We start from the raw sequence: 22,930 nt of genomic DNA on the forward strand, positions 1-22,930 counted from the left end.
TAATTCATCAATGGGTACTGAACAAGGAAACTACATGTGCATCATTTTATTTAATGTAAATAAGATACAAGTCATGTTTTATGTAAAAAAACGTTCATTTAATAAGTGCATTTACATATCTGGTGTACAGTTTTATATGCAGCACTAGACAAAGCAGGATTTAAACAAATATATTATATACAATAACAACTCATGTATGCGAAATAGAGACTTTCAAAACATGTACATGCTGTTATTATGCTATTTCCCCATCAAGTACATGCTATATCAGTAAAAAATAATACCTTAGTTTGCCCAATTTCAATTCTGTGCAGGAACGCAAACAGTTTCACCAAGTTGATCAACTACATGTACTGCTGCTCCAATTTGACCTATTAAATGACCTCCTGGTTAAAGTATACATGTGTTTTCCATAAAGTTACATAGTTACCTTAAAACAATAGTTTCAAATTTTATATATGTATCTTTTTCGCAATCCAAAGGTGGTACTACTTTTCGCATGATTTTCTCGTCATTCAGTTAAACAAAATTAAGCATATATGCACCAAAGAGACCGTCAATTTGTACCAGCTCAACAGCGGCTCCTTTAAACAATCATTCTTTAAACAGTCAGTATTAATTGTGCTGCTGGACCTACTCTTGTATTACTCCTATTATAACCACATATCTGGCCAAGAGGTTTACTGGCAATCGACTATGAACTGGGTGGTCGAAGGTTCGGGCCACACAATAAGTTTGTTCTGATATGGCTGTTTGTTGACCCAACAGCTAGCTATTAAATAAGTAATCAATTGCCTTCATGCAAGACATCCGGCAAAAGTAAGTACAGTGGAACTGCGTTTGCTCAAACTCCCAGGGACCGGTTGAAAATAACTCGACCGATGGACAATTCAAGCCAAGCGGGAAAGTTTACCTTCAGTATAAAGAAATCAGTCTGTTCATCTAGTTCGAGCCAACGAGGAATTCGAGCCAAGCGAGTTCGAGCAAACAGGTTTCGGCTGTATATGAAAGTAATCTTGAGTAAAGATGTTCATAACTAACAAAGATATTCATTATTCCTAATGGAATTCACACATGTATGAAAGAAAAAAATGAACACTGAACAGGCATTGTTCATAAACAATTTAATAATCAATCTGTTAAAATGCACAATAGGAAAAGCAATATCACTTTATATTTAACAAGTGAAAACATAATGTTTTGTACTTCAATTTCTTATGGACTAAGATACATTACAGATCTAGAGTTACAATATTTACTTTGAAACTATTTTTACTATCTTGATTAATATATTTAAAGTCCATCATGGCCCACAACAATGTTACATTGCATAGACTGAAAAAGTATATTTGCAGCAGATATAAAAGTGAACATTTGCAAACATACATGTTAACATTGGCGGAAGCTATATCTTGCAAATATCATAACAGCTTAAAAGGCTAGTTTAAGTCTTCTATTAGAGGCCACCCATCCGTATATATTACACAACTTCTGTGTATTGATCCTAATATATATTGCTGTTTGCTGTCTATCAGATCTCAGATCTGAGTGTCCTGCTGTGCAGTTCTTTATAGGTTATAAGATAATCAACTCTGAAAGTGTAAATTCTAAATGGCTCTCAGAGCCAATAAACAAATGGACAGGAAATTGACCCCTGCTTTCACACAAGGGCAATTAACAAGGGATGCACAGCAGGGAGTTAACATGCCAACATTTCCTTAAACTAGGCCTTTAACTTTTGGAAAAATACAAGTGGCATGCACAAATATTGAAGTTAACATTGGCAAACATACATGTTAACTTTTGCAAATATACAGGCTTATATTTGCAAATACAGGAATTGATATTTGCAAGTAAATAAGTTAACATTGGCTAAAGTACAGAAAACTTGCAAATATACAGGTCTATATTTGCAAATATAAAAGTGACGATTTGAAAACCATAAAAATTAACATTGGCAATAGAATAAGTTAACTTTTGCAAACATACAGGTTTACATTTGCCAATATACAAGTGGACATTTACAAATACATAGGCTAACATTTGCAAAAGTACCAGTGGACATTATGCAAATATATCACTGAACACTCCCAAAATACCAATTAACTTTTGCAAATATACAGGTTAATATTTACAAATATGCAAGAGAAAATCTGCAAATAAACAAGTATAAATTTACAAATACAAGTGACCATTTCACCTAAACAAATTTATATTGGCAAATATACAAGTGTACATTTTCATTTATACATGTCAACATTGGCAAAACTAGTATACAAGTGAACATTTTCATACAAACAGGTTAACATTGGCAAATATACAAGTGAACATTTGAACACAAATGGATCACAGTTAAAACACAACATACAATCGTTCCTTAGTATGTGTGACTTTTTTCATCATTTTTGTTTCTTTACGACATAACATTCTGATTATATTCACATTTTTTAACAAATTGCATGAAACATTTTGCTGAACATAAGCTGAAAATGTTAATGTACAGGGGTTTATTATCCAAGTATTAATACTGTGTGTGCCTAAAAATACTTCTACATACCTTTATTTAACATTCAAATGACACTAAATGATTGTTGTTCAGAAAACCTCTTATAAACAATAAACAAAAGACTAGAAACTATTAAGTGAAGATGTAATCTTTGTTTAGCCAAAAAGCTGCACACAGATTGACAGTTTTGGCAACTTTTTTTTTGGTCTTGAAATGAGCCATTTTTTGCGTAAATGTCTGAAAAACAGTGATACAAGACTGCTCACAAAATATCAGATCACATTTTTTCAAATCTAAGTTCGAAAAATGGATATTTATGGCTAGAAGCGTTGCTTATGTTTTTTGAGTAATCAGTCTTTAGGCAGTTTTTCAAGCAATTGAAATCTGGTCTATTGTGAGTCATCTGATATGACTGAATTGAAGGCATTGAAGCCATAATCAGCTGATTCTGAGACAAAAGTCAAAACTGTCAATCTGTGAGAGAGCAGCTTTAAACAAAGCAATATCATCACTGGAACAATACAACTGGCATGTCAGTAAACATTATTTTTTGATATATATAAGAAATTAAATGGCAAAAAATGTTACCACAAAATAACAAAATTATGAAAAAAATGATTTTTTAATGTATGATGGAAATTTAAAAACTACAAATTATAAACAACACACAAAGCTTGGTTTAATGCTCCAAGGGCCTGTTCAATATTATTATCTTTAAAGATGTTTTGGGACTTTTAAAGAAAATCATTCAAATAAAATCACAAAACCTTCTTTCTGATTTGTAATATCAAGTTAAACCTCTGAACACAAGTATAACAAAACTCATTTATTCCATCCCCTTAACATTGCAATAAACAAAGTTACTATCCCCTTAACATGGTAATAACAAAACTTATTTATTCCAAGTTAATATTCCCTTAACATGGTAATAAACAAGTTAATATTCCCTTAACATTGCAATAAACAAAGTTACTATCCCCTTAACATGGTAATAACAAAACTTATTTATTCCAAGTTAATATCCCCTTAACATGGTAATAAACAAGTTAATATTCCCTTAACATTGCAATAAACAAAGTTACTATCCCCTTAACATGGTAATAACAAAACTTATTTATTCCAAGTTAATATTCCCTTAACATGATAATAAACAAGTTAATATTCCCTTAACATGGTAATAAACAAGTTAATATTCCCTTAACATGGTAATAAACAAGTTAATATTCCCTTAACATTGCAATAAACAAAGTTACTATCCCCTTAACATGGTAATAACAAAATTTATTTATTCCAAGTTAATATTCCCTTAACATGGTAATATTAACAAACTAATCAAACAGCACAAAAGATGCCCCACATTTTAACTGTCCCTCCATAAACCAAACCTTATAAAAGTGAAATGAATTTGCAGTTGTAAACTTATTCAACTTTAAAATTATTTTTTTAGCCTTATCAATTGTTAAGTTTAATAGCATTGAAAAATAAAAGTTATTCTCAGTCAAATGCTTTAAATTAACTTAAAACATGTTTACCGTCAAAACCTTTTTTTATTAGTCAAATAGTTTTTTATTCACATTCAATTCTTTCTTTCAGCATACAATGGTCTAAATCTCGTCTACACTCCATAGATAGACACAACAGCCAAGGTCTTGAATGCTTGAATCATTCTGACAAAAAATCCCAAACCTTGAATGCTTTATCTCATTCCAATACAAACGCCCATGCCTCGAATGCTTTAACCTAAAATCCAACACAAAGACCCATGCCTCGAATGATTCATCTAATTTCAACACAAAGGTCCATGCCTCGAATGCTTTTACCTTAAATCCAACACTAAGTCCCATGCCTCGAATGATTCATCTAATTTCAACACAACGGCCCATGCCTCAAATGCTTTTACCTAAAATCCAACGCTCGAATGATTCATCTAATTTCAACACTAAGTCCCATGCCTTGAATGATTCAACTAATTTCAACACAAAGGCCCATGCCTCGAATGCTTTTACCACATTCCAACACAAAGGGCAATACCTCGAATGCTTCATCTCATTCTGACACAAAAGCCCATGCCTCGAATGCTTTCAGCACGAAATCTTCAGACTCTGTGAGTATGTCGTTATTAAAGGTTTCACACTTGTTGGTCCGTCCGTGGTAAAGATCTTCATCAAACCATAGTCCAAATTTCCCTCTGAAATGGTTAAATTATAGTTTAATGCATAATATACACACTTGAAACTTTAGATAACTATTGATCAATATTTGTAATATGTTATAGTTTATTTATAAAAAAAAATTCTCACCTATTTTGAGCGGAAATTGGGCCCCATTCCTAATATTTAAATAATATTATACATTTTCTCACCTAATGTGAAATAAAAATTTCCAATATTACATAATATTTTTCTTTTTATAAATTTATCATTTACATTTTCTAATAAAAAAAAAAACTGGACCCCCACGCCAAACCGTTGTCTTATATGAAAAGGTTGGTGAAATCTTGGTGAATTAAAAACAAACAACGATCCCCCTCCCCCCCCCCCCAACTGTTTTCTTGTATGGCGGGTTTGTGAATTATTGGAAAATAACAAACAAACAAACAACAAGTATCAACATACTGTCCTGCCCCAATACTAAGGCTGTCTTGATTTCCCTTGATAAAGAAGTTATTCTCTCCCGTCCAGTGGAACACATGAAAGCCCTCACAAAACGTATACACAAACGTCTCCCCCGTGCCGTAGAAATGGTCGCTTCGCTTCACCTCGCAAGATAACAGGGCTCCGAACACCTATGAAAGAGAGGTATAACAGTTGTTTGTCAATAAAACAAACAATCGAAACCATAGAGAGCATAATCCTTAATAATGGACATGCGTTTCTGCCTTTTTACTCAACAAGCCTCGAGTTTGAATATTTAACAAATCAATACCTATTTTGTAAACCCAAATTCTAAATATCAGTACTTCCCAAATACTAAATACTTCTCAAATATTAAATACATTCCAAATACTTAATACTTCCCAAATACTAAATACTTCCCAATTGACAAATTATTCTCCAAATACATAATACTTCCCACATACTAAATACTTCCCAAATAGTTAATACTTCCCAAATATAATGAATTATTCCCAAATACTAAATTATATCCAAATGTTAAATACTTTCCAAATACTAAATACTTTCCAAGTACTAAATACTTCCCAAAAACTAAATATTTCCCAAATACTAAATACTTCCCCAATACTAAATACTTACATGATTATTTGTATCCTTGGCAGCAATGAGTATTGGGCTGTCAAGGTCACGCATGTAGCGATACAGTGTTTTGAGAGAGAAACCGTGTTTATCTGTACTGTATATCAGCGTCCAGGGGTAACCTATAGTCCGTCCTGGCATCTCCAAGCTTAGCTGTAATATAAGATGTTAGACAATTAAGTTGGAGATTAAGATATGAAATATAAAGGTTGATGAAAAAACTGTGTCTGTACTGTATACAAGTGTCCAGGGGTAGCCTATAGGTTGACCTGGCATCTCCAAGCTTAGCTGTAGTACAAGGTGTAAGACACTTAAGTTGGAGACAATATGCCACACTGTATTTTGTTTTAAAAAAAGGGTGCATTTCATCAACCATGAGCGAATCGCTTTCAAAGGATCACTTTAGAGTAGAAATGTTGAAAGTATTAAAAATGAGAAAAGCAGATAGTAAAAAACAAAGGGAGATTACAATGCAGCAATGTTGCAATTTTTAATACATAATTCCAGTAGTTTCAAAGATATAATTATGAAACATTCACTCCCGTCTGAACAAGCATTGTCTTACCTCAGAGATATGTTCATCTGTCAGTATAGTCGACTCCCCGATTAATTCTGGTAGCGGTATCGGCTCATCAAACACGATCGAACTTCGCTTTAAAGCCTCACTCTGACTGATGACCTGAAAAAAACAAAAACAAGTTGCATGATGTCTTCAATTGATCAGAAATGTTTTTTAACAACAAGCAGTTTCATTGAATTGATATCCCCCGCCAGATAAATCAAAGTACCGTAGATGACATGGAAATCATGTGATCGAGTTTCAAACTAGTCATTGATTTTATCAAGGAAAACATTCCGATTAAGTTTGATAAAGAAAGGACAAGACATAGTGCCTATAGTAGGTTTCTAGACAGAAAAATTGTGACAGAAAGACCAACAGACAGGCTGACTCACGGACAGAATGACAGACGACAGACGTTGCTAAAACAATTACCCCCTCCAGATTCCCCCGGCTATTATAAACATGAATCTAAATATAATAAATATTTGATTTTTCTTTGGTGGAGATGAAAGAAATATATTTTTGTTGATCTATAAAACTAGAATTCCATTTATCAGATATGTCGCCTGTCAGAAGAGCCCATAATGCCTTGACCTTTGATCTTTTGATCCCCAAAATCAAGAGGTCATATACTTACAATGACCCATATGCATATGTTTGAGGACTGAAACTACACCAGACAGTTCAAAATTTACGAATAGGAAACGAAGTGTGACACTGCATGACACTAGACAAAGTTATCCCTGCAGGCAACACAAAATCAAAGCACGCTATAATATTATATAACAAAAAAAGCCAACCTATAATTTATAGCCACTTTTAAAGAAGGCAAGGGCAGGCTGGGGAAGCAGTTTCTTATATGGGGGAAAAGTACAAAAGGGTCGAAAGTTTTGCAAGACAATTAATATTATGGTAAAAGTGTTTTCCTTGTTAGCATTGTTTCCCTCGTCATAGTTTCAACGATCCTTTTAATTATAAATTTCCTAAGCAGTCTTGGATTCGTATTAATTTTTCTAAAATCAGATCTCCTAAAAAAAGGTAAGGAAAAGCATTGACTGGTTTGGGTTGAGTTAGAGTATATTTAAATCTTTTTTAACAGAATAATTGTTTTTATTATTGTGACTAACGATGCTTTTTTAAACAAGAGCACGGCAGATGTAGAAGTAATGCTCGTCTTTTATTTAAAAGTTAAAAAAGCAGCATAACTTGACAATTATAAGAGTCAGAGTTAAGAGGTAATGACCAAAGATACAGTGTTTGCAAAACGACACCGATGCTGTCACAAAGGCTATGACAATACTAAGAATTTTTTCTCAAAAAAACAGACAAACTCTTAAAGTTAGAACACCAAACAAATCGTTAAATCTTAAAAACATTCACTGAATATACCTCTTTGCTGCAAAACTGAAAATTCAATAAAAGAAAATGCAGAATAACTTAAGATCATCATTTTCAAATGAAAGCACTGCATAGCAAACACAAACTTATAATCATCATTTGTTTTTCATTCTGTCCAAAAAGGGGCTGAACTTACCGAATATACAGACATAGTTATGTGCCTTGCTATATGTAATATTTAATTATATTGGGTCATCTGACATCAAAATTTAACTTGATTCTGGTTAATTTAACCATCACAGAGAACTAATTTATTTGTGGTTTATGAAATTTTTGTGGGTTAGTTTCCTGAAATAAAATGTCACGCACCTCCCAGTCTTTCTGAAAGGCTGAGTCAGGCCCGAAATGTTCGTCCAGCATTTCAAGGTCATCAATGTCCTCAGGTTCCTCAATGACAACAAATCCGCGGAGCTCCGGAGTTATCTCCTCCTCGTCTCCGTAAATCTGTGGAGTCCACTGGACGAAGAACGCATACAGGTGGTCTACCCTGTAAAATTAAGCATCATTGTTAATAAAACCAAAGCCCCATCACTGACATGAGTTATTTTCTCTTTTCAGGCCCTGGCCACAATAACATTATAATAACATACTTCTTAGTCTCAATCTTAACTCATTTTAAAACATAACATAAAGTGTAAGTTAAAATAATATATGTTTTAACACTTTTTTAAAAAGTTTTTTTCTTAACGTATAGGTAGATTTAAAATTTCGGTCAATATACCAAAGGAAAAATGATTCTACAACATATGTATTTTACAACTCATTGTCCTTGAGCAAATAACTGAAATACATTTTTTGCTCTAGACATAGTTTTCCGCGAAACATTGAAAAAAGGTTTTCTATTAGAAAATTCCGAAAGAAAAACGCTTTAAAAAACAAACATACATGAATTTAAATAACTTTATTTTAAATAGTAAAATGAGTTTATATAGAGATTTGACTTCAGTATTTTTGTGATATCGGGGCCTGAAAATCACATACAAGTTGTCTTTCATGAAAAATTTGGCTAAATATGTTGCAATAACCAAACGCAGTATTGATAAAGCTATATATAATAATATGAAATTCAATAGTGCTGCAGATTTTCTCCATCATCTCTCTAGCTCTACCATGTAAAAAGACAAGAAGGTTTTCCCATAAATATTGGCATATATATATTAACTGTACAGATTATTTATAAAGGCTGCATTTATCTCCTCAGTTCACTAAACAAAAGAATACAAACAGCTGGTTCACTCTGAAATAAAGGTAATATTTATTGTTTTTATACTAAGAATACTTTGATCTATTGTATACCCATCATAAATCCACAGACATGATACATATAGCAAAATACGTAGTCTGTATTCCACTCTGCTGGCTTAACATCATTAAATTTTGCGGATTTGTTTTCCCTTGACTTTAAAGCACCAGGTGAAATCAAAATCTGAAAAAATTCCAATATGGTTGAAGAAAACCTCCAGGATCTAAATGCAATACTTATTTAATATTATTAATATGTCGGATTACAAAGTCTGAATTATTATTTACAGTCCTCTGAATGAAATATATGAACAAGAGTAATCTACCTTGAAAAATTTGGCAATGCTGTTTAATCATTTTAGAGGCAACACATACCAAAGTTTTTTGAAGTTTTCTTAAGTTCCACAATTTCACTCATGTATTGTTTTATGGAGGTCTCACTTGATAAAAATACAGTCATTTTTTTATTTGAAATAATTACCTCTGATTAAAAAAATATCCAAAGTGCTCCTATCTTTTAACACAATGGCATATGCTTCATATAAAACTTCAAGAGATATTATCACTATGTTACTTTTTCTCTCTCAAATTTTGAAAGTAAATTTTATTCCGTTTTTTTGGTAATGATTTATTTTTCTATAAATTTACTCTTATATTCAATTTTCTAAATAGACTTATTTGTCAGTCATAATCTAATTGCAATTTAGTTTCTTGACATTTCTGATCAGATATTTCCTGCTTCATCTTCTGAATTATTATCAACATAATTATCTCAGATCTTAATCATAAAACTGATGTTTAATTATAATCAATTTAATTATCTCTGATCTTTATCATTTACCTTAAAGTAACTCTTTGAATTTTTGACACTCCCCAATTATCACAGAACTTAATCTTATTGATAATTTAACTTTTGACTATATTTTTTTTTGAGAGACACATCCTAAAAATCTTTGTTGTTTTTTTTATCTCTTTTTCATTGGTAACATCTACTCTTTAAACCTGCACTTTCACAGATTGACTGTTTTGACAACTTCTTTATTTTTATCATGGAAAAAATTATAGACCAATTTGTGAGTAAATATCTGGATAACAGTAAAACAAGACTGCTAACAAAAGATAAGATAAAACTTTTTTTCAAATTTATGTTTGTAAATTGATATTTTATGGCTATTTAAGGCATTACTTATGCTTTAAGATTTTTTTTCAGCAGTTTCCCAATCAATAAGAGATATGTTCTATTGTATCAATAAGAGATCTGTCCTGCTGTAATATGACTGAATTAAAGGTATTGATAACAAAATCAGCTGATTCTAAGACAAAAAAAATAATTGTCAAAACTGTCAATATGTGAGAGTGCAGCTTTAAATTAGTATAAATTATCTGTACATTAGAAGAAAAAAAAATATTTAAAAGATTTTTTGTCAAATTAATAACAAATATTCAAGTTTTTATAATCTTATAAAATTATAATGCCCTAAGATTTCTCCTTTAAGCGCCCTGTTCAGGAGACTCAGGACCGGCCCTGTCCTTCTTAAAACCTTACAATATAAAACCCTTGAAAAAGTTACGAAGAAAACGGTTGATTGAATCGATTTATAAAAGATGACAGTTGAACTCCGATGGCTCGAACTCGCTTAGCTCGAATCTCTCGTTGTTCTGATTTTCCAAGGCTCGAGGTATTTTTGCTGGTCCCTGGGAGTAAATCGAGCCGACTGTATAAACAAATGTTTTTTTTCCCCATGAAAATTTATGACAGATAGAATTATTATTAAAAATAAGGTAATTATTTAACATTATAAGAAAATAAAATAGCAATAAATAATAAATATATAATAAAATTATATTATATTATCTTTAACTTATTAGATTCTTTACACTTGATATATATATAAATGCATATATTAAAATCTTTTAAATATTAAACATCGTGCCTTTTCTTCAACTTTAATTTCCTGTGTCTTCTTAAAAGAAACATATTGACAATTTTTAATGTAACAATATCACTCTGAAATTGATTTATATTATGTTCTAATGGTGATGTGCGTTCATTGCTTTATATATGGTTATAGCGTAAAGCTATTTCAATATGTCACACAGATTAAACCATTAGTTTCAATAATCATGAGGCTATGAAAAATTTGATAAGTGAGAGGTGAAAGTTTCTATCTCACCTTTATTTATACAGTATATCACTTTGCTTTAAACCCTTCAATTTCAAAGTTCATCAAACTCTCTTTCTTTCAAAAGAACAAAATGCCTCAAAAGAAATTATAGGTTTGTTTCTGGATACATTAGCCCAAAAACTTAAAGGTAAGTATATAAAGGGAGGTGTATTTTTTATTAAAGAAGATTGTTTAATTACTGTAAAAGGGGCATTTTTCGTTGTCATATGAAACAAAAGACGCACAGTTTGGCGTATAAAAAAATCTAGAAAATACCATATTTTTGGACAAAAAGTTTCAGATACTGATTTTTTTTTTTTTGGCATTATTTTTTTTGAGTCATTGGCCAATGAATAAGGTTGTTCAGGTAAACCATAAACAAACATTTTTTAAAGAGGCCTAAATCAATGTTACACGACAATGATTCACTGTCATACTTTAATCTTGCGACACTATCATTACCTGATTAAAAGTGGAATGACCTGTGCTTGATCAATCATTGTTCAATTAAATACTTTCTTTCAAAATCACCAAGTTATCGATAAACTCGACCACAAAATAGTTGAATTCACCATTTAAGGATCTGAGGTCACTATATTCACTGGAGTCGGCAGTAATTTCATAAATAATTCTTAGTAGTCAAAATTTTCTTTTGTCCAATGAGAAGGCAAAATTTCGCAAGTTTTCCAATACATTTATTTTAATAATGCATCAGTCAGCCGTTACAATTTTAATCAGGTGAAGCGGTATATATTAACAGTGTAGTGAGTAGTTTCAACAAAAAAATGTTTACCAGTTAAAAAGTTAAAGGTTGTTAGAATGTTATTATTATTATTATTATTATTATTATTATTATTATTATTATCATTATTATTATCATTATTATTATTATTATTATTATTATTATTATTATTATTATTATTATTATTATGATTAATATTATTATTATTATTATTATTATTATTCTTATTTTATTATTATTATTATTATTATTATTATTATTATTATTATGATTAATATTATTATTATTATTATTATTATTATTATTATTATTATTATTCTTATTTTATTATTATTATTATTATTATTATTATTATTATTATTATTATTAATATCATTATTTTTATTATTCCCAACCTAAAAATGTGTATGTTTACCCTCTAATATTGAGTGAAATTACCTATATATATTTGCTTGCTCTGATTTTAAATGCAGAAATCTGTTTCATCAAATCGGACACAATATGGCTAAAATTTAAAGATTTGTCTGCCTACAATACCCTAGAAACTAATAATACTTAAATGTAAAATTGATTGTCTATAAAACACAACAATTTACTTACGCTTAATTCTATTCAAGAACAATTTTATTTTTTTTACTTTTTCTGGCAAACTTCGAAGTGTTCCTGGTGAGCCTCATCCCCTGGAGCTGATAAGCCTAAGCCATTAGCCGATGTACACAAACAGCCGTACCTGCAGTTACTTTCAAACTTACTTAATTCAATTTAAGAACAAAATGATTCACTTTTTCTGACAAATTTCCCCTTTTGAAGGACTCCAAGTGAGGCCCATTCCCCGGAGCTGATAAGCCTGAGCCCCACAAGATGTATATATATAGCTCAACCGGCAGTTACTATCAAACTTACTTATCTCTTGGAATTGAGAACCAATATTCTGACTTCTTGCGCCGTTTGCCGTACGCTTCGATGGAATAGTTGTGTGATACATGTTTGTTCTGTGGCGTGCCGAGACGCAGGCACAAGTACAGCGGGGGATCGGAGAATGCAACTGACCGACGGGGTGCGTATTCTGAAATATGGGAAAGAAGCAGAGATTATTAAATCTTTAAGGACATCTACACTGTGATCGTATGTCAAAATATTTTTTTCCCAAAAAATACATCAGTAAGGACATCAAACACTGGAACTAAAGGTTATAAATAAATAAAATTATGATTTTATTTTTTTCAAAAATATATCTAAAAACATTTAAGGTTACATGCTCTAAAAATTATCTTTTAATATAATGTTATGATCTGTATGAATTTGAACTGATCCCATGAGTTTTCTCAGAGTACAAGCTAAAATGAGTTGTAGATATTATTAAAGATTTATATGAAATTCATATATATCAAAATAAAAAAAATAAGTTCATATGTTTGTGTTAACAAATCTCTGTTTTTATCAATGTCATCGGTTTTGCCTTTCAACAACACAGCATCATTAAACAGAAAATAACGTTGCAACAACAAATATACATTAAAATGTTATCTTTTAACAAAAAGATCAGAAAAGTGAGTATGACAGAGAGAATTTATTAATAGACTTATAGGTATTCATTATATTATAAATATATTATAAATTATTATATCTTATTTTATAAATAAGAGTGCCAGGACAGGAATGAGTGAACTACAATGCTATTCCATTTTATTGATTTTTTCATCCGTTGAATAAGGGAAGTAACAAATTATTCATCTAGTGTTTAGGACCTTGTGCGTATTGTCTCTAGCAACATGCGTACCAAGTTTCATTCATTAAATATAATTTTGAGTAATGGTCAAGAATAAAGTCATGCTGACTACAACAACATGCAGTTATTTACAACGGCAACAACACCAAGGCTATGACAATCACTACCCCAACCATTTATCTTCGAAAAACAGTCAAGCTAAAAACATTCACCCATATGATTAGATAAAGGCAATGTTACTTAACGGCGACGGAATCAGTCAGAAGGGCCACAATTATGTTACGTCATCAATTAAATGACTACAAGCAAAAGCATGCCTTTAAGCGAAAAAACGAAATAAATAGGAAAAAACGATTTAACTTCAAAATATTTCTTTTTTAAATTAAAACTACTCCTAGAATAATTCACTCATTTTTATGCTGGGATAAAATCCTAGGTTGTTGAACCTAGCATAAAAATCGCCTATGTTGGATCATTAAAAAACAACAACACTTTTTATAACAGTTTATAAAGCAAAAAAAAAAGTTCTTTTTTTCCACTGACATGTATCTCAAAAATTCTTATTTTTTTTTTCTTATTTTGAGAAATCAGCCAGGGGTTCTGTACCAAACTGATCTATATCAGGGTATATCTCTATTCTAGAAAGATCTAGATAAATAAAGAGCCTTATTTAAAACCTTTTTCACTAAAAAAATGCACAGTTTTTAATAAATTGCAAAAAAAAATCCCCAAATCAGGGAAAAATAGGGTTGGTTGGATTAGTGGAAACCAAAAACATTTTTTTTTCTGCCTGTCAGTCTTATCCCCTCAATGTTTCTGGAATAACTAAAATTTCATCTGCTTAAAAAAACACCACCACATTAATTGGCAGCATTATACAGTGTGCGTAAATTACCATGTGAAAAATTATGTCATATTATGCTACGTAGAAAGGCAATATTTTATTTAAAATGAAAACTAATATCGAAGATGTCTTTTATCTTACTACACCATTTTGAATACAAAGGGCAGTCAGTGCCGCTTAAAGAGCCTCGCCTTCCTTTTAATACCGAAGTTTGATGAGGTCATTTAGTTTCATCAAACACTTCAACAAACCTGTTTCCAAAATAATTTTTTAACACTGCTCCATCGGATGGCCATATTGTGGAAAGGTTTGTCAAAGTGTTTTAAGGAACTAAATTCTCAATCAAATTCTGGTAAAAGACAAAAGGACGGGCTCCATAAGCAGCATACTCTGCGCTATTATTCATTTAAAATGGTGAAGAAATAATGAAGTTATCTTTGTTTAAAGTCTTCTTTCGAAGCAAAATATTGTCTTCCTAGAAGCATTTATGATGCAATTTATGACCTGGTATACACACACTGTTACAGTAACACAAGTACTATGATAAAAGAGAACTGTTATTTATAGCTCATGCAACAATCATGAGGTCAAGGTCACTAGGTCAAGGTCACTGGGTAAACCTGGTTTCAGAAAAGAAAAACAAGACAACAGCTATCTTACAACACCCCACCTTCTAAATCAGCCTCTGAAAAGACAACATCCATTCCTTGAAATCATAGATCTAAATAAACTTCTGGTTTCTTGATGAACCTTAATACACTTTACACTTGGGCTACAATGAATTAAAAGATTGATCAGTGTTTCCCTAAGGACTCACAAAAACACTGTTATCGCTTTTATAACGGAATTAATGCTATTTAAATAAGTAAAAAAAATGTGTTTATATATGAAAAAATGTGTAAAATTGATGTTTTTGGCATTTTTAAATAAGATCTTTACTAAAACCACAACTCTACCGACCTTTATATTGATCCTCTTTTTAAAATATATGCAGCCTAGAAACACAACCATGGATTGCCATGAAAATTTTGTATTGAGTTAAGAATAGTCATGTTCAAATATCATATGTGGACATTCCCACCTATGACTAAAGTATATTGCCAATTGCACTTTAAATAACAAAGAAAGACAACTCTCTTCACAGAACCTTTCATTTTTACAGTTCTTAGATATAAATATCTAAAGAAAAATCTCTGAATGTACTCCCTTAAACACTGAGTGATTCCAATGTTTTTATTTCTTTTTTCTGGTAGACATGAGGGCCGTGGAGGGAACGTCAACCCTATTGTGTTTCAGTCAAAAAAGAGGCATTAATTATAGCCTCAATATTAATCAAATACAGAGTAATGGGCCTTGCTTTCTTGTGCAAATTGTCTCTAGTAACATGTGTGCAAAGTTTCATTTCAACATCTCAACCAGTTTCTGAGTTATGACCAAGTTTTATGCCAATGACAACAATGGCGCCAAGACTTTTATCTAATCCCGCCTTCTTTTTTTTTTTAATGTCATATATCTGCTTAAAATGACCTCGATTTGTTTCATATAAAAGGTCCTGCAATAATCGATATGTGTTATAATATTAAAACACTGCTGAATGTACTATCATGCAAAAACATATTAATCAATTCAACCTCTCTTTGATTTTAAATAGATATTCTACTATATAATGTAACTATCGATTAATACAACATTCAAAGCTGATGGTTAATAATTACAATATTACAATAAATACACAATGATATTCTATGGGAACGTTCAAGAAATGCTGATGATTCATAAATTCCTTCTGAGGAAGAGTATAATTATTATATTGAAGGCAACATCTTTAATTTGTATGAACTGCAAAACATAAAAGCAAATATTTTTAACTCTAAAATCATTTATATTTTAACATCAAATTATGTTTGCAAATGTCAATGATGTTGTATCTCAATTTCAGTCAACATGAAGTTTTATTGAACAGATGCAAATAATTTTATGGTTTCACTTCAGTTTCGAACATTTTTTATATAAAAACAGTGGTTTCTATGGTATGTTGCAAACATTGAAAGCTGACCTAGTATGAATCACACATTGAATTTCAAAAATTACAAACTTCTCAAATTAAAAATATTATTCTGAAGAAATATCTTAAAATCAAGAACTTTTTAAGCTGTGCTTTCTCATGCACTATCAAAGTTTAAGCTTCAATTCCCATCCACAATTTTATATTTCTATTCAAATTAAAAATCAAAGCAGAATGTCTATATTAATCATAATGCCAAGACACCTACTTGTATAGTCCATGTTGAATAATCCAGGTTTATCGTCCATGGTAACGGCACTTTCCACGGCAACATCCTGCCTTTCAGCAGTGTTGCTATAGCGACTCAGTTTGCCACGTTTCCTTCCCGTTGGCGCTGCTGAAATCACAGGAATGTCTTTTTTGCCATCGGTCTGATCCATATCGGAAGAACTTTCCGATCTTTCAGTCTTACCAATTATCTTTGATTCACTTGAAGACTTGGAATCAGTCAAAGTATCCATTATCACATCTTTAAGGTCTTTGATACTGCTGTCTGAAGCATGCCTCTGGAAAAACCCAGAAGCGTAGTTAACAAACGCATTCAGATGAGGGGTGGGGCTGAACGGCCCGAGGGAGCTGGTGGATGATGACCTAGTCTTCTCCACATCCGCGTTTTCTATCTTTTCTCCTACACCCAATTCAGCAATGTTAGTATCTGATTTAGAAATAGCTCCAAAATCATCAGCACTGAGCTTGGACAGAGTATTTTGAGTTTTCTCCACTGCCTGAACTGTCAAGTGACCATTGGAGTCTTCCTCTACTGGCAAATACAAAATGTTCCCAATCCTTGTTTCACCGTTATTTGATTCAGCAACATTGTCAGGTTCCTGCTTCTTATCATTGTCTTCACTTCTCTTAGCAGTGTCATCCTTATCATCATCTTTCTCTTCAGCCGTTTCTTCAATGCCCGAATCAGGTTTTTTCCGAGTGGGAGACGTATTGTTATCAGTTTCTGGTAGTGAAAAAGACACAGACAATCTCTTGTTAGGTTTACCTAACCTTGGACTAGTTTTAGCAGAAGCACCAGCAGGCTCACTCTCTACCCCTAGGTCAATTAAATCCCCAGTTGGACATGAGCCATTATCTCCAACATCTCCAGAAGCATTATCAACACTTTTAGCAACATTCCTCCCATCCTGAACACCCTGATCCACATTTCCAGTATATTTATCACAACCTTCATCAACCCTACTCTCAGATAAATCTCCCACAAAGCCACTATCCTGTTCTTGACTAGTTGTTGCTTCCCCTGACTCAAGTGAGTTGCCTCCCTTATTCTCAACCCCATCAGTCACATCTGTAGTATCTTCAAACACAGAATCCAGCCTACCAAGCTTATCAGTAGCTCCATGACCACAACTACAAACACTTTCAGACTTAATCAACGGGTTTCTGAGGATTTCTTGCAAGTCTTTAGGAATAACTGGAGAAGTTTTAGCCTGGTCTATTTGTTGCGAGGTCAGTAGTTTTTCCTTGGCCAATGGACAAGATTTGTCATGGTAAACCTCTAGCTTCGTTCCATCCTCCCTGAGGTAACAAATGATAATTATTTTTAACACTTTGCTACAGAAATCATTTAAATAAATGACTTTGCTACAAATTCAGTCAACAAACATTCCTACATAAAAATGTTTAAAAACTTTCTGGGCAGTGAAAATCAATGAAAATCATTCCACACTTGCTTCAAAAATAACTGAACTTTAAATGACAGATATTTATCACTATGTGTTACATTGAGCAAAATTATATAAAAATGACAATTATTAGTTTAATAATGTCAAATTTTAACTTTGTAATAAACCGAAATCATGAATTTGTTGGAACAAATTAACAATACAACAACTAATCATCACAAAAGTGGTATAACATAACCTTGACTGACTCACATTTTCTTTCCTCTAATTTTCATGGCAGCAATATCATGGTACATTGCAGCGCTGATGATCATATCCATGGGCGCAATCATACCATACCTTCAAAACATGGAAGGGAAGTTAGATAGATGAGTAGGAGAAATTATATAAAGAAAACAAGAGCACCACAGACAAAATGTCAATGCTTGTCGGTTTTTATTTATTCACATATTTGCTTGACAATCATTAAAACTGCACTCTCACATAGTGAACATTTGGACAGCTTTTTTAATTTTTAGTCTTGGAATCAGCCAATTTTTGCAAAAATACATGGAAACCAGTGAAATAAGACTGCTGACAAAAATTTGGTTTGCAGGTTTTTTTTTAATTTATGATCAGAAATTGATGACTTTGCATTTTTCTTTACCCGTTAGTAATGCTTTTAGACATTAATCACTAATTTTTAAAAAAGTAAAAAGTTATATAATGATATACTTTTCGCCTCCACGCTCCACGACAAGAGGATCGGAAACATCTGGATCGAACATGACAGCGTTAGGTGTCACCAAAAGTGTTCCCTTGACAACACCCTGCAAAATAGAGAACAGGGAGTTAAGAAATATCAATTATATTCTAAAACACTCTGGGGAATAGAGTACAGGGAATTTAGAAATATCGAGAATTTTCTACAATAAACCTGTGGATAGTGAGTACCAGTACAAGGAATTTATAAATATGACTACCTTTTCTACAATAAACCTGTGGAATAGAGTACAAGGAATTTAGAAAAATAACTTTTATTCCACAAAACCCTCTGAAATAGAGTACAGAGAATTTAGAATTATCAATCATTTTCTTCAACACTCTGTGGGATAGAGAACAGGGAATTTAGAAGTACAATTGTACCAACCACCGTATGGAATTATCTAAGGGTACAGAGGGAAATTTTGAAAATGGCACATTAAAGTGATCTAACAAGAAATCATTGTTAAATTATTGTGTGTTTTTTTTAACATTCTTAAAATGTATTCATTTTACATTAACAATTTGGAGTTCCCCTAATAAGAAACCATATAATTGTAAAATCTAGTTTTTATCATAAATCTTTAAAACAATTGACCAATTATTATAATGTTGAATAATTAAATTTTTTAAGAGACAGTGATAATGATAGAATGATAATGAAATGGATAACAAAGTCTTGAAATTTGTTTAATGCTTATGCACCAGTCAATTGTAACCACGACCCCTCCCCCAGGTCCGGGGAATAGCGGGAACTTTGACTTTTGGTCCAGCCAATCCCGGGGAAAATCCCCACCCTGCGGGAATGCACTGATAGTAAAATCCCCGCTAAATGCCCTCGTACCCCAGGGACCCTAGGTAAGGCCCATTTCCCCGCTATATTTGGTGCGAAGACAAAATCACCGCATTCACCTGGCACTGCGGGGCCACCTGGAAGTCAAAACCACAGCCAATTTCCCCGGCTATCCCCAGTATACCCCCGGACCTTGGGGGGCCGTGGTTACAATTGACTGGTGCATTAATTGGAACCAAGGTTTTTTGTAGTTAACTTATTGTGGTAACAGTGTGCAAAAGGCCTTTATAGTTGGAAATGAATATAAAAATATATTGTACAGTTTTTATTTCATAAACATCTGAGCCCAATTAATTATAATATCTAAAAAAAACTTTGGATTTGGGTTTAACTCTACCCAATATGTGCCTACAAAATAGGCATTTTTATAGTCTGAAGATACAAAAAAACATGTGTCTGAATATTTAATATATGCAGAACATTACTTTAAAGCTGCACTCTCAGATTGAATGTTTAGACAACTTTTTTTATTTTTTGTCTTGGAACGAGCCATTTTTTGCAAAAATCAATGGAAACCAGTTATTTATGACTGCTGACAAAAAATCAGATCGCAGATTTTTATATTTAAGTTCAAAAATTGATTTTTTATGTGTTTTTCTAAAACCGTTAGTAACGGTTTAAGCCAATTAATTAAATCATTAATTTTTGAACGGAAATATGACAATATATGATCTGATTTTTTGTCAGCAAACTTATATCACTGGTTTGCAGATATTAATGCAAAAATTTGCTCTTTCCAAGACAAAAAAAAAAAAGTTGTTAAAATCCTCAATCTGTCAGAGTGCAGCTTTAAGCCTACCTACCCTACCTGTTTTTGAAAAGGATGTTACCCTTACCATACCATTTTTCCATACATAATTTTTTAACCCAAAATTATTTGCCAAAAACCAAAAGAATAATGTAATTATCTGGAATACTGCATGTACTTTAAAGCATGCCATACCCGTCAACCAATCCATGCCCCACAGTAGTTCTCCGTAATCAAGACACTAGACACCAGATGACACAATTACAAAATAAATAAAGAAAATTGTCCAAAACTTACTTAAGATTGATATCATTGTGTACAACATATTGAATATATCTTACTTACTGATATATCACATCGTCAACAAAACATTGTATCTTTCCCAGCTTTTTTTTATTTTATAAGTAGTAAATACCACTAAATCTAAAATTAGAATAGGTATATGTATCTGTACTAATCACGTGACTTTCACATTCTAAATATACACACTACAAACTGGGAAACCATTATGCGCTATTTTAAACTGGTAAACTCAGCTGAGACAGTGACAAAATATTTTTTTAATCATGTAAAGTGATGTAATATAGGCCTTATACTATGTTGTAATGACAATTGTAGGCTTGTTTTAAGGAAAAACTGTATATGCCAAATCTTGGACCATCTGGTGTCTATTCCCTTCAATAGACAATAGACAATATAAGATTCTCTTTAAACCTAAACAATATAATCATTATATAATAGTTTATCAATAAAAAAACCTACAAAATGTGCATTTATACTGTTCCTGTATTCAATTTAAGTCTTTTTTTATTGCAAGGGAAATTTGTACCCTTTTGGGGTGGGAGGGGAGGTAATATTGAAATTTTGGGCAGGATAGAGGCATAGAGGCATTTTTGCTTAAGGAAATAGCCTGTTATAATGGCAGTAAATTTCATGAAGAAACATCACTGTGTTATAACAACACCCCTGTATTTTTGTGTTTTTATACTAGTACCTTTCCCGCAACTGCCATATGAGTCTAGTTAAACAAAGAACATATAAGCCAAAATTAGCAGTTTTGAAATCAAAGTAAATAAAGATAAAGCTGAATGTAGATAAAAAAAAAAGTCAGGAAATTAATATACTTATGGCCAAAAGCATACATGTGATAATTTCTTGGGTCGATTCCGGGACACTCATAATGTCAACGCACACTAGGGGGGTCCGGGGGCATGCCCCCCGAATTTTTTTTTTAAATGGGGAACGTCTGTGGTGCATTCTAGAGCATATCTTGGACTATTTTAGTCGTTTTTAACGTCGGGAAAATGTACCTATTTTGACTGCCAAGACGTATTTTTTTACTTGACATGGTTTGTTTTTTTCTGCATTTTCTTGCAAAAATAAAACCACCAGATATTTTCCCAGGCTTTAAATGAAGCGCTAACCATGGACCTATAGGTCCGTGCGCTAACCAGGAGGATATGCAGTCTACTTTCGGTTTCATCAAAACAGGAAATAAACAACTATACAGGCACCTGTTTTCCCGCGCTTTTGAGAACATGCGCACGGACCTATATGGTTTATAGGTCCGTGACATGCGTTACAAAATATTTATTTTTTCATCACATTTAAAACCTTTGCAATTTATGACACACAAGATTTTCCAGTCGATGAGCTTTTTTCCATTTGGAGATGCATATAATTTTGATAGAGACGTGTCAACAATCGGCTGTATAAAGCGATCTAGTGACTTAGCATGGTCACGTGATTAAAGCACTCTATATAACCACCTGTAAACCCCATATCATCAGTTTTATTTCAGCGTAAAAATACACAACGATAGTTCGAAAAAAAGTTCAAAACACTAAAATTCCTTGTGGACACGTAAGTTGTTTAAAGTTTTTTTTAAAGTATAACGACGAATCGACTTTGAAATTTGAATGGAATATGGGATGTTTTCCGTGTTTTTTTACTCATTTTGTCACTTTCTTTGAACTTACCTTCATGCTCGTTTGTCGGTAAAATGTGTGAAAAATATCAATTCATCGATTAAAAGCTATCATTCATAAGACCAAACAAATCCATATGAAAACAATGAATTGTATACAAGAACCCTCCCCGACTCGTTAAGCACAACAATAGGCCAATAGATCAATTATCGGGTGATTGACGATGACCTCGACGACACACGTACCAATTAACGGATTAGTGTCAACATGTCCTGTGTTTTTACAACCAGTGTCCCGGACAGGCAAAATAGCTGACTTACATTGGTAAACTAAGATAATCGATTCCGAGATTTTTTTTTCGTTTTTTTTTTTTATGACTTTCCGGGACAAACATGCACCCTCCGTGACTCCGTGACAGAGATACGATTTCCGGGACAATCCCGGACGTCCGGGACGTTATCACATGTATGCCAAAAGTCTTGTCCAGTCAACAAAAACTACAATATCCAAAAGTCTTGT

General features: G+C 32.3%; 1 protein-coding gene across 15 annotated transcripts in view; it reads right to left on the reverse strand.

Annotated features, from left to right (window-relative positions):
• Positions 1-1,109: 1,109 nt before the first annotated feature.
• The window catches only part of LOC128206893 (oxidation resistance protein 1-like), a 98,414-nt gene continuing 76,593 nt past the window's right edge, over positions 1,110-22,930 (reverse strand). For 10 of the 15 annotated variants that reach the window (XM_052909617.1, XM_052909611.1, XM_052909618.1 and 7 more), the window contains 12 exons: positions 21,478-21,501; positions 18,856-18,950; positions 18,394-18,480; positions 16,716-18,034; positions 15,113-15,127; positions 12,773-12,935; positions 8,030-8,207; positions 7,712-7,726; positions 6,326-6,439; positions 5,761-5,913; positions 5,122-5,291; positions 1,110-4,694 (listed from right to left, as the gene is read on the reverse strand). In XM_052909617.1, coding sequence (XP_052765577.1) covers positions 4,553-4,694; positions 5,122-5,291; positions 5,761-5,913; positions 6,326-6,439; positions 7,712-7,726; positions 8,030-8,207; positions 12,773-12,935; positions 15,113-15,127; positions 16,716-18,034; positions 18,394-18,480; positions 18,856-18,950; positions 21,478-21,501 — 2,475 coding nt within the window. In that variant the 3' untranslated portion in view covers positions 1,110-4,552. The remainder of the gene's footprint in view (positions 4,695-5,121; positions 5,292-5,760; positions 5,914-6,325; positions 6,440-7,711; positions 7,727-8,029; positions 8,208-12,772; positions 12,936-15,112; positions 15,128-16,715; positions 18,035-18,393; positions 18,481-18,855; positions 18,951-21,477; positions 21,502-22,930) is intronic. The other 5 variants (XM_052909612.1, XM_052909609.1, XM_052909610.1 and 2 more) reach the window with 5 other exon arrangements.

Source organism: Mya arenaria, chromosome 10 (assembly GCF_026914265.1).
Source record: "Mya arenaria isolate MELC-2E11 chromosome 10, ASM2691426v1".
Classification (NCBI taxonomy): Eukaryota; Metazoa; Mollusca; class Bivalvia; order Myida; family Myidae; genus Mya; species Mya arenaria.